We start from the raw sequence: 14277 nt of genomic DNA, 5'->3' as shown, positions 1-14277 counted from the left end.
GATTTTTGAAACTGTTGTGTCATTTACAGTAAAGCCCAAAATAATAATGAATGAGCTGCTCACTGAATTTATCAATGAGAATACTCAACTCTCTCAGTGGTTTACCCCCCATCCTCATCCTTCCCCCAGCACACACTCACTCAGCATCCTGACCAGCATCCACCCCCCCCCCCCTTCCAACACAGGTCCATTTTACAATGGTACCGTCATTCCATCTTTAATCCCCCCATCACTAAGGAGAGTAATGTAATTCCAACTCTCTGTATGTTCTTGGTATATGCAGTATTGACAATTAACCTACTTGGTCAATCAATTTTTAGGAATGGCTCTGGGTTAATTTATCCTACATGGTGAACATTTTGCTTTTAGAGTGTTTTGTTTCAAATTCACATTTTCTAGTTTCTTGTATTTTTTGGAATATTTACAATTTGTAATTTTTTTTGTATATTTCATGACAATTCTGTCCTGTATGATGCTGCAGTATGGCAGTATTCCTTACAGATTACTTAAGAATGATCTTATCTTAACCCTTTTATCAGGCACAAAACCTGGAAAATTAGAATTCCTCCTTTAAGAGGCTACATGAGACATTTTGCTAAAATTTCTGTCTTTCTCTTTCTCTTTTTGTGTGTGTGTGTGTGTGTGTGTGTGTGAATATGAGGAGCAGTGAGGGAGCTGGGATGTGATGAGGCTCGGTTGGCTGAGCACAGTTTCTCTGAGCTCTTCATATCATGTTTAAACGGACCGTCACAGTTTTTTTCCTATTGAAGCCCCTCCTTGTGTCCTGACCCCAATCACACAGCCGTTTGTTCACGTTTTTTAACACCCAGACATGTCCAAACTTCCTCTTCTGGGGCCCCTCCCCACCCTCACCCTCACCCTCACCCAAACCCAAACAGCAGCCAGCCACAGTTTCAGAGAGACACAGCGACTTACACACAGCTACGTCATCCGCCTGGTCACGTGACGCGCGCACCAAGCTAGAGTGTTTGGTGCTGGCTGAGCGTTTTGGAGGATCTTCAGCGCGCTCGTGAATGTGTGTGTGTGTGTGTGTTTCTCGGGGATGAGGAGTGTGTGCGTGTCCGGGGAAGCAGCAGGCTGGCCGTGACGGGGCGGGAAGAGGAGCTGGAAGAAGTGCTGTCTCTGAGAGAGAGAGCTCATCCCCTGCTCCCAGGGGGCTCCTCCGCCCTCTCTCTCTCTTTATCTCTCTCTCTCTCTCTCTCTCTCTCTCTCTCTCTCTCTCTCTCTCTCTCTCTCTCTCTTTCTCTTTACCGCTCGAGCGCAGTATAAACACGTGTAATTACCACACAACAGCTGAGCTCAAATCCTGCATTTAAAAAAAGAGAAAAGGATAAAACAAACAACAAGAGAAAAAGAAGAAGCCCCTCGCTCTCTCTCTCGCGCGCGCTCGTGCCGACCCCCTCTCTGGCGCGTGGTGCACGCGCGCGGCTTCTTTCCCGGGCGCTGGTAAAGTTTATCCTGCGCGGCTCGAGCATGAGCGAGCTGGACGAGGACTTCGCTAAGCTGCTGCTGCTGAAGGAGGAGAGGATCCGGGACCTGGAGCGGCGACTGGCCGATCGCGAACACGAGCTGCACGAGCTCAAGCGCAAGCTGCACAAGTGCCAGTCGGTGCTGCCGTGCGCGCCCGTGCTGGGCCCGCGGACGAGGCGCGCGCAGGGCATCTCCGCCGAGCCCTCAACGCCCCGGGACGTGGCCAGGCAGACCTTCCGCAAACACGGCAAAACAGACAGGTGAGGAGCTGTTTAGAGTACTGTAGGGGGTCAGGGTCATCTTAGGGGCAGTCTGTCATCAAAACTGGAACTCAGACAGTTAGCATTTGGAGTGGGGTAGGTACATGATTAGTGTAAGTCATTCTGCCATCAGTAAAAAATTACTTTAACATCATTTGGTTTCAGTTCATAATCACAATGGGTCAGTTGGCGAGTCTGCCATCAGTGGGGATCACTTTAGCATCACTTGGTATCAGTTCATAATTACCATAGGTCAGTTTGTGAGTCTACCATCAGAGTGGATCACTTTAGCATCACTTGTTATTGGTTCATAATGACTGTGGTTCAGTTTGGAAGTCCACCATCAGTAGGGATCACTTCACCATCACTTGGTATCAGTTCATAATCACTATGGGTCAGTTTGTGAGTCTACCATCAGAGGGGATCACTTTAGCATCACTTGGTATCAGTTCAAAATGAACATGGATCATGGGGTTGGTTTCGCACCAATTTATAATGGGTCAGTTCAGCATCTCTGGAGGTCAGTTCATCCTCACTTGTGGTGATATGCGGCATCAGTTTATCATACATATGTACATAAGGGTAGGTTTATGAATGGAGGTCAGTTAAACATCAATTGGTGTCAGTTTATGATCATTGTGGATCAGTTTATGATCAGTGGGGATCACTCAATCAACACTTGAGTAACTTTTTATAATCACTAAGCATCACTTGGATGGAGTATATCATTACTGGAGGTCAGTTCATCCTCACTGGAGGTCACTTGTGGCACCAGTTTATTATAAGTGAGGGTAAGTTTGTGAATGGAGGTCAGTTAAGCATCACTTGGCGTCCGTTTATGATCATTGTGGACAAGTTTATGATCAGTGGGCAGCACTTTAGCATCATTTGTTGTCAGTTTGTTATCACTGGAGGTCAGTTTTTTTATCAATGGGTTATGTTTATTATCAGCGAATGTCTGTGTATCATCAGTAGAGGTGAGTTTTTCATTATTGGTGGCCAGTTTTTCATAGGGTCCCATAGGGTAGGTTTATCATAAGTGGTCTGTCATCACTGGAGGTCAGTCTGGCATTAGTGGGGTCAGTTTATCAAAAGAGTAAATAGGCTTATCGCTGGAAGCCAGTTTATAATCAGTGGAGGTCGTTTTGCTCTCAGTGGGGATCAGTTTAGCATCACTAGGGATACTAGAGGGAAATGTATACAGGGTTTTAGTTTTATCATCAGTGAGGTCAGTTTATCATTAATAGGGAGAGTTAAGAATGATCTGTGTGATTTCATTATGGAGCTCACTTTAAAATATAAGCAGCTATTATAGTTTAAAGTTGAACAAGTTAAAGTCGGTTCAATTCAAATGCCTGTTGTTTCTTATTTTCCGTTTAAGCTGAACCTTATGTCATGTACTGTTCTGCCAAAATGTCCTTCCAACAAGCTAAAACTGTAGGTGGTTTGATTAAATAGATAAACCTCAATAAATAAACATAATGCAGATATTTGTGGGAAATTAAATAAAATAATTGCTGGCTTTGTCATTTAGTGCAAGTTATGTGTACCTCCCATTAATACATGAGACATTACCTTGTATGACCTGTGAACACTCTACCCTATATGACATATACTGACATAAATGACCTTATGACCCACAACACCTGAAGTGGGGTTACGTTTTGGTCTCTTTCTGGGAGTGAAAACAGTGGAAAGGATTTGCAGCTCGATTACTGTTGACAGCTTGTGCTCTGTGCTGAAGGGAGGAATGAAGATGCTGCAGGAGGAGAAGGAGCGCCTGGTTGTGTGGCAGAGAGAGAGAGAGAAAGAAAGAAAGAGAGTTTGGGATTGATCCGCTCCATCAGCCTGCTCCCAGCGGGCAGCTAGCACAGGAAGCTCCGTACATTATCGGCTTTTAGGGTTTAGAGCCTGTCTGAGGATATTTAATATGCCATTAGAAAGTGCTGCGGTGGACCATATGCCGCCCCCCACTTCCTGATTTGTCCTGAGCACACGGGACGGTCTCTGCTTGTGCGATCGAACTTTCTGTGATCAACCATTTAATGAACAAACTGAGAATCTTGGGTATTACGAGGTCACTGAATGTTGTGTTGAGCTGACACTGCTGTTGTGGTGGAAAGTGCTAAATTGAGACGTGCCCTTGCATAAGTGGTAAACTGTTCTGTCTGTGATACTATTGTCTAGTTATAGTAACTAGTCTTTTGCCCCATGCAGCTGCCACTTTAAACCAAAGTGGTTGTCATTTTTAAGGGCCGTTTCCCCAGACAAGTGCTGATTATTAAACTACAACCTATATTTCTGAAGTAAGTAGCCAGTGTGGTCTGCTAGACCCTATCACTGCTTCAGAGGCCTAGCATTGCAGCCTGCTTGTTTACAACAGTGGAGAAGCTCAGTGAAATAACTCAAGTTCAGAAAGATATTACAGTATTCACTGGGCAGATTACACACAAACACACACACATTTTCTCCCTGAGTAACTGTGTGACATAATCGTGATTTAACACTCCAAAGATCCCCTGCAGCGTTTTGAGTGTGAGCCACAATTGCACACCAGACTAATAACCAGTAGGCTAACAGGTACCACCAGAGGGCAGTCACCTCACACATTACTGCTGCTTCTGATTACTCACATCTCCTATTGAATTTTAGTGTTTTTTAATGTTTATTCTTCTCATTCACTTTTTCAGTCCATGGAATCTTAAATCAGATCTCAGCTATGTATTGAATGAGTATGACTCCTGCCAATTTAAGCTTTTATGGTGATTTGTTTAGTGATGTGAGGCCATGTTTCATGAGTGATGTTTTATGAGCAGCAATACAAGTGGACTAGAGAGTTAAATATGCTAAACATGGTAAACAGAGCCTTATCGTGGCATTTTGAAGAGGACACGACCTTGTTGTTTTCACTGGAGTGCTACCCCTGTGCCAGTGATGTGAACAGACAGGTGCTATGCCTGTCTTTATATTTCTCTTCTAATTAAAAAATAAAGAAATAAATGAAGTACAAAATAATACAACATAAAAAATAAAACACTCATTTTGCCAGCTGAATTCAATGTGTGAATGAAGTTTAGACTTTTTTGTAGATTTTAACAAAATGAATCCATTAACTGTTTTGGAATTACAGCCTATTATTACAGTCTTTTACAGTCATTTTCCAGTATTTGAAATGTTTGGATGAAAATATTTTGGAGATCATGGACATGGCTAAATGTTTCCTGAATTGAGATTATTTGCCAGGCCTTTGCTTCATCTGCTGCTTGTTTTTTGTCAGTAAATGTGTGTTTAGTGGCGTTTAGGTCAGGTGACTGGCTCTGCCATTTAGAAACATGTAGTTTCTTTGTCTTAAGTGCTCATTTATGTGCCCTTTACATGCAAAAAAAAGTGGAGGAGGTTGTGGTAAAAAAAATAAGACAACAGTATAAACTGCTATTAATAGTGTTAAAAGTTATGCCATAAGTTTACTTTCTTCCAGAGTTTCTTCTTTGTTGTGTCCATTTGTCTGACAGTGGTTTTGCTGTACTTGAACTACTTGAACTTGGCTTCACTGCCCCATGATTTGAAATCAAGAAATTAGCAAAAACACAGTTGAAGTGAAAGCAAAGCAGGAACATGAGTGCTGTTCATATTTTTACAATTTTTATAAATAAGTATAAATAAGCCTAAAGATGTACTAGGGTTGTAGCTTTTATACACATTAAAATTCAACCTGCTGCATCATTACCAGTGGCACTGCTCTATTGGCCATGCTTGCACATGTCATTACACTACCTCCACCATGTTTGAAAGATGATGTGATTTACTTTGTATCATGATTCCCTTTTTTCCTGTTTTTATACTTAAGTTAATATTGGTATTATTTAAATGCTGTATAGCAACATTAGTTGTTTTAATGTAAGTTTAATCTGCTTGTTACTGTGTATCATTTGTTGTTATACATTAATTTCAGTGCTACACACTTTTGTGACTTCCCGACTGCGCCGGCACCAAGTTTAACTATTCAGGGCCCAGTTTCTCTAAAGCATCATCTGAACTGGTAGAGGGGGTGTGCAGTGTGAAAATTTCTCAAACCTTTGAAAAATAATCATTGAGCTATAATGCTTTTGGGAAACTCTAAACAAATAATTATCAGTGAAGCATGAGCTGAGTGATGTGCGATGGAGCAGGAAGACCACAAAAGTATGCTGTGTTTAGGCTCCTTGCAAATGCATTTGAGAAATTATAAAAATGTGACAGTGTGACAGGTGCAAGCATTGCTTTTGATTCATTCAAGGCTTCTAACCTCCTCTCTCTGAACTAAAACCCATGCAGAATTGCTGACCACTTAAACACACTCAGAGGAGAACATTAAGTGCTAAACTATTCTACATGAACATGTAGATGAAACAACCGGCTAATAGTTGCTTAGCAACAAGGAAACGGGGGAAAAAAGTTCAACACCATCGTTCATCCACTGCAAGAACTCAGACAACCCAAAGTGCCATCCAACAAAGGCCCTGCTAATGGAGATGTTGATGTTTTGTCCACTTGTCAGTGATTCAGGGGTCATAGACAAAATGCCGGCTGTTATGGGCCTGTGGCACCAGAGAACAGCAGTGCTCATCGTGTTACAGCGGATCCCCTTACCATCGATCCATAGAGGAAGAGCCATGCAGGAAGAGTTTATAGAGGTGAAATTTAAAGCCTGTCTCAGCGAGAGGTCCTCTCAAGGGCAGAGAGCTGCAGAGAGAGAGAGAGAGAGAGAGAGAGAAAGAGAGCAAGAAAGAGAACAAAAAAGACAAAGAAGAGAGATGAGAGAAGACAAGAAAACTAATCTAAATACACTTTTAAGGATTTGGCTTAAAGAGTCCATTTAAGACGAGTAACATCAAGCTATTTTTAGACAGTTTTTTCCCCTCAGTCCTGATCCCTTCCCCGAATCCCTGAATAAGGCTATCAGAGACAGGTACGGAATCCAGGCCTGAGAAACTGGGCTCAGCGTTGGGTGTTCTCATACGCCATGGGAATTTCTCTTACAGCTTTCAACATGAATCCTCAGATAAGAGGCATACTTTTCAAACACATGCCAGCTTTTACTGCGCACAGTCCTCAAAGTGCTGTCTATAAACCAGTATGTGAAAAAAAATCCATGGTACATTTAGATAAAAGTTATAGACCACCACCACACACAGAGAAGAACATAAACGCACAGCAGAAACATAAACACACACAACAGTTACAGGGCAGGTTTCTCTGAATGAATTAAAGGTAATCTAAATCGAAATGGTGTTTTTCATTGGAAATCTGTTTTAGTCAGGGATTGAATTTAATCTGAGTCTGGGAAAGCAGCCAATATTGAATAGAACTGTAGATGTAGTTTTACACATGAAAAAGATATACTTTTTTATTCTTATTGAAGTGGTTTCTTAAAATGTACTTCAAGTGAAACCCTTGAATCCATTTTTGTAGGTTCTCCTCTCTATCTCTTACAGCTAATAAAAATACTGAAGTGATTAAATATACATCACTGTATTGAAGCCTGTATGAGCGGAAGCTATACCTGAGTTAGTGTTGCAGTTATTTTGTTCAAATAGACCCATATTTACAGTCCTTTTGGGGCTCCCTATACCCTATCATTTGAGCGTTAGGGTGTCTAGTGAATATTAACCCTCAAATTGTGTTACAGTCAAAGTTGTGTCTTTGAAAAATGTAGTTTATTTTATTCTGATTATTATAAACTTCAATGACATTAACACATAAAATTAATTTTAATCATTTTCATTACAAACAAGTGTCTTTTAAAACTTTTGCACACCCTTGGTTTTCCCGGTCAAAATCTAACCATCCATTACAAATGCATAGGTGACATTTTTATATTTGTATACAAAATATAAAATATAACTATAATAATTAAATATTATATATTATGTATATTCAGCACAATACCATACTTTAGATGGACACTGTTCTTCTCGCACAACCTCTCGTTCATGTGTGTACGGAACATTTGTGGTGTGGATAGATAGAGGTGAATCCAAGCTGTGTGCACAGAAAGTTTTGCAAGAGGCGAAGAATACGATTTTTGTCTGATTGTGAGATTCAGAATTAATAAAGATTTTCCCCTATTGGAATTAATGTAATCCAAAAGTGTGTGCAGTGCACCCTTCTTGTGTGCAGATAACACAAATACACTAGTAACATTTAACGAACCACATGAGGTACCAGTGCAATAGCAACACCTAAGCAACCACCTGAAACATTTTAACAACTCCCTGGGATACCATAGCAGCTTCATAGCTAACATCAATGCCTGAAAGTGAGATCCCTTTAAGCAGCATAAACATTCTGCAGTTACTTTAGAAAAGGCATTTTACAAGGTGCTGTTGTTGTTCTTTAATGTGTTAAAGCATTACATTTTTTATTTAGTCATCTGTTTAACAGTAAATTTAGACCTATGTATCACAAAGTAGTTATAATGCTATTTTACTCAAAAACAAGTTGTATAAGCTTAATTTGTATCCATAAATAAGTTTAAAGTGTGTAATGTTCACAGAATCTATCACAACTTTATGTATTAATATATGTATTTTTATTAATCTATAATCAGCTATAATAATCCTGTCATTTTTGACCAGGAGTACAAATCTATTTGGCCTGAAAGGAACACAATAGGAGGTTTAAACCTTAAACTGTTATGATAATTGATAATGAGGACTAGGAATAAAAACCTCTAGAGCATTTTAGGCTCGCAAAAATGCATTTCAGTACAAAGGAACAATGCTGTTCATGTAGACTTAATCACGATTAGTTAACCACCAGAGGGCGCCTTTAGGCTTTGTCACAGTAGGCTAGTGCTTTAGATACCACATCCATACTTCTCACTAATCCAAAATCCAAGGATGCGTTCCACAATACACTATTAAATATTTTTAAAAGATGCAGAGACTGTATGTACCTTCAGAACAGCCTGTAAATCAAAATCAACATAGTCTACTTCAATCACAATGTATAAAATGTAAAAAGTACAGCCACAGACAATCCCACGTTTAAAATTGATTTCAGAAGTGAGACTTCAAATGTCTTCTAGACAGCCTGTTCATCAGAATCAATATAACTTGGTCTGCCTCCCACACACTGTACAGATTGGGACACATACTGTAGAAAATGTAATTTTTATCACCCTTCTTTGAAAAACACAACACCTTCTGCAAATGATTAACTAGATAATTATAATTAGCTCATTTCATTTAATGTAATTATTCCGGTTCCAAAACGAATTAGCAGCAAAGCCTGTCAGCTGTAGTGTGTGTGTGTGTGTGTGTGTTTGTGTTTATGCTGACGGCTTTAGACCAGTTGCTCATTCTCCACTACCGATTACATCAAAGTTTACAGGAACTCTTACTAGCCATTTTGGCTATTCATCTGAATATATGAGACCCATGTGTAGGTATAATGACTTTTAACATTCATTTATAAGTTTTCTGAGCAGAGGAGGATAGGTCCCCCTTTATAAAACATAGCACAGAAAGTGAGGAAATTTGTGTTTGGTAGATTATTTCTTTGTTGTAACAATGGTGCCACACTTGTAAGGTACATGCATTTTTGGGATGAGCAGCAGAGCTGAGTATGTGGGTTATGCCCATGAAAAATTTGCTGCCTGTGCCACAGCTTATTCTAACATTGACTCATTAGGTGTTTGACAATATTCTTGAAATGTTGTTGTCTTGGGATGCCCACTTGGCGACCTGTCTCTGAAATCCCCCGTTATATGGAACTTGGCCTTCAGTTTGGAGATACAGATACTAGAACACCATTGGAACACCAGCTTGAAGTTGCCATATTGCAAAGCCCCAATCTAGATTAGTCTAACATGGCATGCCGATTCTTGAAACAGACACCTATTGACAACTGTAGCAGGGCTTATACTCATACTTTGGGTACCATAATCTCATCACAACAGGTATCAATATAGTAACAGCAAAATAAGCTGGCAATGGCAGAGAAGACTTAGCAATTTTTATGGGCACAACCCACATCTACTCAGCTCTACTTAATGCTCATCCAAAAAATACTGTTCCTTACAGATGTGGCAGCATTTAAAAGAAAAACATAACATGCTTTCCAACAGTATATGATTTATTGGCAAGAAGCATTGTTACAACAAAGAAACAATTTACTAAACACACATTTTCTTACTATTAACCTTGGTAGTACATGTTGAAGGGACATGTTAGCCTTGGTTCCTTACAAGGTTTCTTGCTCCTCCAGCTATGTGATAGTACAGGTTGAACATACATGTTAGCATTGGTTTCTCACAATGTTTCTTGCTCCTCCAGCTATGTGATAGTACATATTAGCCTTAGTTCTTCACAAGGTTAATTGCTCTAACAGCTATGTTGTAGTACCTGTTGAAGATACATGTTAGCCTTGGTTCCTTACAAGGTTTCTTGCTCTAACAGCTATGTGATACTACATATTGAAGGTACATATTAGCCTTGGTTCCTCACAAGGTTTCTTGCTCTAACAGCTATGTGATAGTACATGTTAGCCTTAGTTCTTCACAAGGTTTATTGCTCTAACAGCTATGTTGTAGTACCAGTTGAAGATACATGTTAGCCTTGGTTCCTTACAAGGTTTCTTGCTCTAACAGCTATGTGATAGAACATATTGAAGGCACACGTTAGCCTTGGTTCCTCACAAGGTTTCTTTCTCTAACAGTTATGTGATAGTACATGTTGAAGGCACATGTTAGCATTGGTTCTGCACAAGATTTATTTCTTCTCCAGCTTTGTTGTTCTTTTCATTGCTCTGTGTTTTATGTTTAGTTTTTTTTGTCTGTTTATCTGTTCTGCTGTAACATTTCTGTGAAGCTGCTTTTCGACATCAGTTGAAAATCGCTATATAAATAAATTTAATTAAGTGTGTGTGTGAGTGTGTGTGTTGTGGGTGAGTGTGAGGGAGAGAGGGAGGGAGGGAGACAGCCTGGAGCTGGTGTTTCCTTCAGCGCGTCTCGGGTGGTGGGAATCCTGCGCGCGCGCTCTGACGCACGCGCGACGGACGGAAAGAGCGGGAATCTCTACATTCTCCTGCGCGCGCGGAGCGGCTGGCGCGGCGTTAGCAACGGTAACTAGCCTCTCCACAGCGGTCTCAGCGCTGAACCCCCGGATTATTTCGTCGTTTTATCCGTTTTTCTGAGAGAAAAGTGGAGCTTTCCGGTCAGAAGAAGCGAAGAAAGCCTCGTGTCGCTCGCTGGAGGAAAGTTATTATGGGCACTTTGCGGGACCTGCAGTACGCCCTGCAGGAGAAGATCGAGGAGCTGAGGCAGAGGGACGCGCTCATCGACGAGCTGGAGCTCGAACTGGACCAGAAGGACGAGCTGATCCAGAAACTGCAGAACGAGCTGGACAAGTACCGCTCGGTGATCCGCCCGGCCACCCAGCAGGTCCAGAAACACAGCGAGCTGCAGGAGCAGCAACGCACCAAGAGGCAGGCTATCTCCGCCGAGCCCACCGCCTTTGACATCCAGGAGCTCAGCCACGTAACCCTGCCCTTCAACCCCAAGAGCGCACAGTAGGTTTAGCTTAACACACTTACACAGCGTTTTTACAGCGTTTAAACTCACGTTTTATCTCTATTTTATTTCACTCCAGGGCGTTGTTGTGAAGTTTCACTACACTGTCAGAAAACAGGTAACTGACTAGCTACTGTCCAGATAACAGTCAACAGAACAGTACAAACAGTGTAAATATACCCTCAAAGCTACAACATTGCCCTTAAGGTGGTCCTGTAGAGAGAAAACTGGCAGCTTCTCCAAACGTCCTGTAGGTGATTTCAAAGCACTCACATTTCAGAATGTAACGTTAAATAAGTTATTTTACTGCAGAAAAAAGGGTTTTGTATCACCATTTTAAAGCAGTTAAGGGGTTAAAGGTAACTAGCTAGTGGAAAAAATAACTACATTGGAATATGTTTCAATTATGTCCCTTTACTAATTAAATATATTGGAACCATGGCTTGCTTTAAGGGAACAAATTCAGTGACAGTTTGACACATAGTATTTGGAAATTGTAACTACTAAAATAGAGTGTATCACACAGAAAGATATGTAACTATAAAGTACTAAAGACCCAAACTTAAGTAAAAGTACAAGTTCTCTAGCAAAAAAGGTGATTTAAGAGGAAGTTGAAGTGTTCTTTAGGCACCACACTTTAGTGGAAGTATTGTATACTAAAGTATTCAAAAAGTTTTTCTACTTAACCTTCTATGGCACAACTTTGCCCATTACACCATCAATTTGATTTTATAATGTTCTTTTTAAATATAATGTCACAACATGTTCCCATCCAATAAAATGTGGGGGTAGAAGCTGATGGTACGATATAGGTGGAGTAATCCTTTTAGCCACATCAGATTTAATACCACTAGTTTGTAAATAAATAAATTTTATTTCACAATGTATTGACATATACTTTAATCTACTTAATAAAACTTTTTTTTTGTTCTTTTATTGTCTTAATTTGGGCAACAATATGAATGAGAGCACATTTGGTAGGGGAATATTGCTAACAAGTCAGCGGTGGTCTTCCACCAAAAATATAAAATTCATGCCATTGAGGGTTAAGGATTGCAGTAAGTACGTTGAGTACAGATACAGCATTTTAGTACAGTATAAAGTAATTCTACTTTGTTAATGTACATCTTTAAACACAGGGCTCTCTCACCTCAAGTCTCCATTCTAATCCAGACTAAAACAAAAAAATGCTTAAAAATGCTTAAGAAAAAAGGCAATATACAAAACAATATATCGAAAACCTTTACAAAGTATAATGTTAAACTTAATTTAACATTATACTAGTAAACCCTTATTCACTTATTTTTGTATTTCACTACCAAACACTAAAAGACATCCTGGTCTCTTTCTGGTCTCTCTTACTGTCACACACTATATTTCAGTACCAACATTAGTGAGAGGACCACTGTATTAAATCATAAGTGAACTGAGAACCTCATTAGCACAGTCAAATTATGTCATTAATATCTGAATTAACTACTGTGAGCTCTTCTCCTATAATGGCATTCTGCACTGAGCCAAAACAGAGCCCTATTTGAGTAACAGTGTATCAACAGTAAAGCCACAGTCCTAATCCATGCTAAAAGTTATACCACTAGACAAAAGTTTAAACTTCAAGGAGTTGTTTCTGAGAAGCTTGTTACTGTTAAATTCTTAATTCTTTATTTGTAGAACACACAAATGTATACAAATTAACTTATGGTATGTTCAAATGTTTGTAGACACCTGTTCATCCATATTTTTTCAAACTCAAGGAGTTTGTTTTCAGTCTTCTGAGGAGCCTTTTTAGTACTCACTTATACAGTATACAAAATTAAAGTGTTTTTTTTTCCTCCACCACTTTTGTGTCCATAAAGAACCATGTTTGGACTAGAGATATGTGAAGAACTCTAAAATGATAAAATCCTTATGATAATATCCTTAGACCAGTGTATTGGATTTTTATTGGAAAACCAGACACAGTTTTTTTTTGTTCTAATGAAACAGTGATTGACTGACATGACAACTTTCTCTTTACACAAAGCATTGAAGGATTTACATGCTGTTCTAACGGTGCTAGCTAACGTTTCTTAAGAACGTCAGGTTCTGTCATGATTGTGAGGTAGCCTTATTATACAGTTTAGTTATATTTAATAAGTATAAGTTAGGAAACATTGTGTCTATCCATTACAAACATGTTTTAATGTGGATGTTTAATTGAACACCAGTGGATCAGATGCTTGGTTCAAAATGTTCAGTAATACAGCCTGTGTATTCCTAGTTGCCCGAGGGCTTGAAAACAGCAAGCCTGCTTTGTTTAACTGACACATCATTTGCTTTTCAAAGCAGTGGCATGGAAATTGATGCTGCATTATTTCAGTGACGTATGCAGGCTACCGGGTTCTCCTGTACAACATGCAAATCAGTTATTATCTTATATGAAGCCTGTTGTCATTAAAAGGGGGTGTCATAATGCCTTAGTACCCTGTGGTTGAGAGCTGTGGGTTCACTCACCTGTTCACAGGCATTCCAGTGCTGGTTTCCAAATAAGTTTATATCTAGTGTAGGTTTTGTCTTCTGTATGTTTCCATTGCACTGACCAGCGATCAATTCTGTATGCCCATTTCACATTTAACTAGATACACCAGTGTTTGTTATAGTATTGTTTGATATGAAACTATCAACAGCAGATCGCTTGTTTAACATCCCCTTGTAATTTGCACAAGCTCACTATTCTTATAGACTTTTAAGGTCATTAGGAAAATAGTCTAATAGTGAATAGTAATAGCAATTGATTTACACTGGGCTGCCAGATGGGTCCTAGGATAGAAATGATAACGGTGTTTCAGGTCTTTTATTATAAACCCATAAAGTTTACCTTAGGAAACCTGTATGTGTGTGGTCTTCGATTTTTGCTGCAAAACAATACATTTGTCTTTGTTGTATACCTGTCTGTGCTTTGCTGAGATGCAGCTGAGAGATTTAATCTAGCCT

The 14277-nt window shown here is 39.7% G+C and overlaps 1 protein-coding gene across 2 annotated transcripts in view; it reads left to right on the top strand.

Annotated features, from left to right (window-relative positions):
• The first annotated feature begins 931 nt into the window (after positions 1-931).
• Positions 932-14277, top strand: part of prkg1a (protein kinase cGMP-dependent 1a) — an 87259-nt gene continuing 73913 nt past the window's right edge. The window contains exon 1 of one of the 2 annotated variants that reach the window (XM_049481583.1): positions 932-1751. In XM_049481583.1, coding sequence (XP_049337540.1) covers positions 1495-1751 — 257 coding nt within the window. In that variant the 5' untranslated portion in view covers positions 932-1494. Of the gene's footprint in view, positions 1752-10769; positions 11304-14277 lie in introns of those variants that run through there. The other variant, XM_049481582.1, reaches the window with a different exon arrangement.

This window comes from Astyanax mexicanus, chromosome 7 (assembly GCF_023375975.1).
Source record: "Astyanax mexicanus isolate ESR-SI-001 chromosome 7, AstMex3_surface, whole genome shotgun sequence".
In the NCBI taxonomy this organism is placed as follows: Eukaryota; Metazoa; Chordata; class Actinopteri; order Characiformes; family Acestrorhamphidae; genus Astyanax; species Astyanax mexicanus.
Note: the sequence above shows the minus strand (reverse complement) of the source record. Positions and strands in the feature narration are given on the sequence as shown.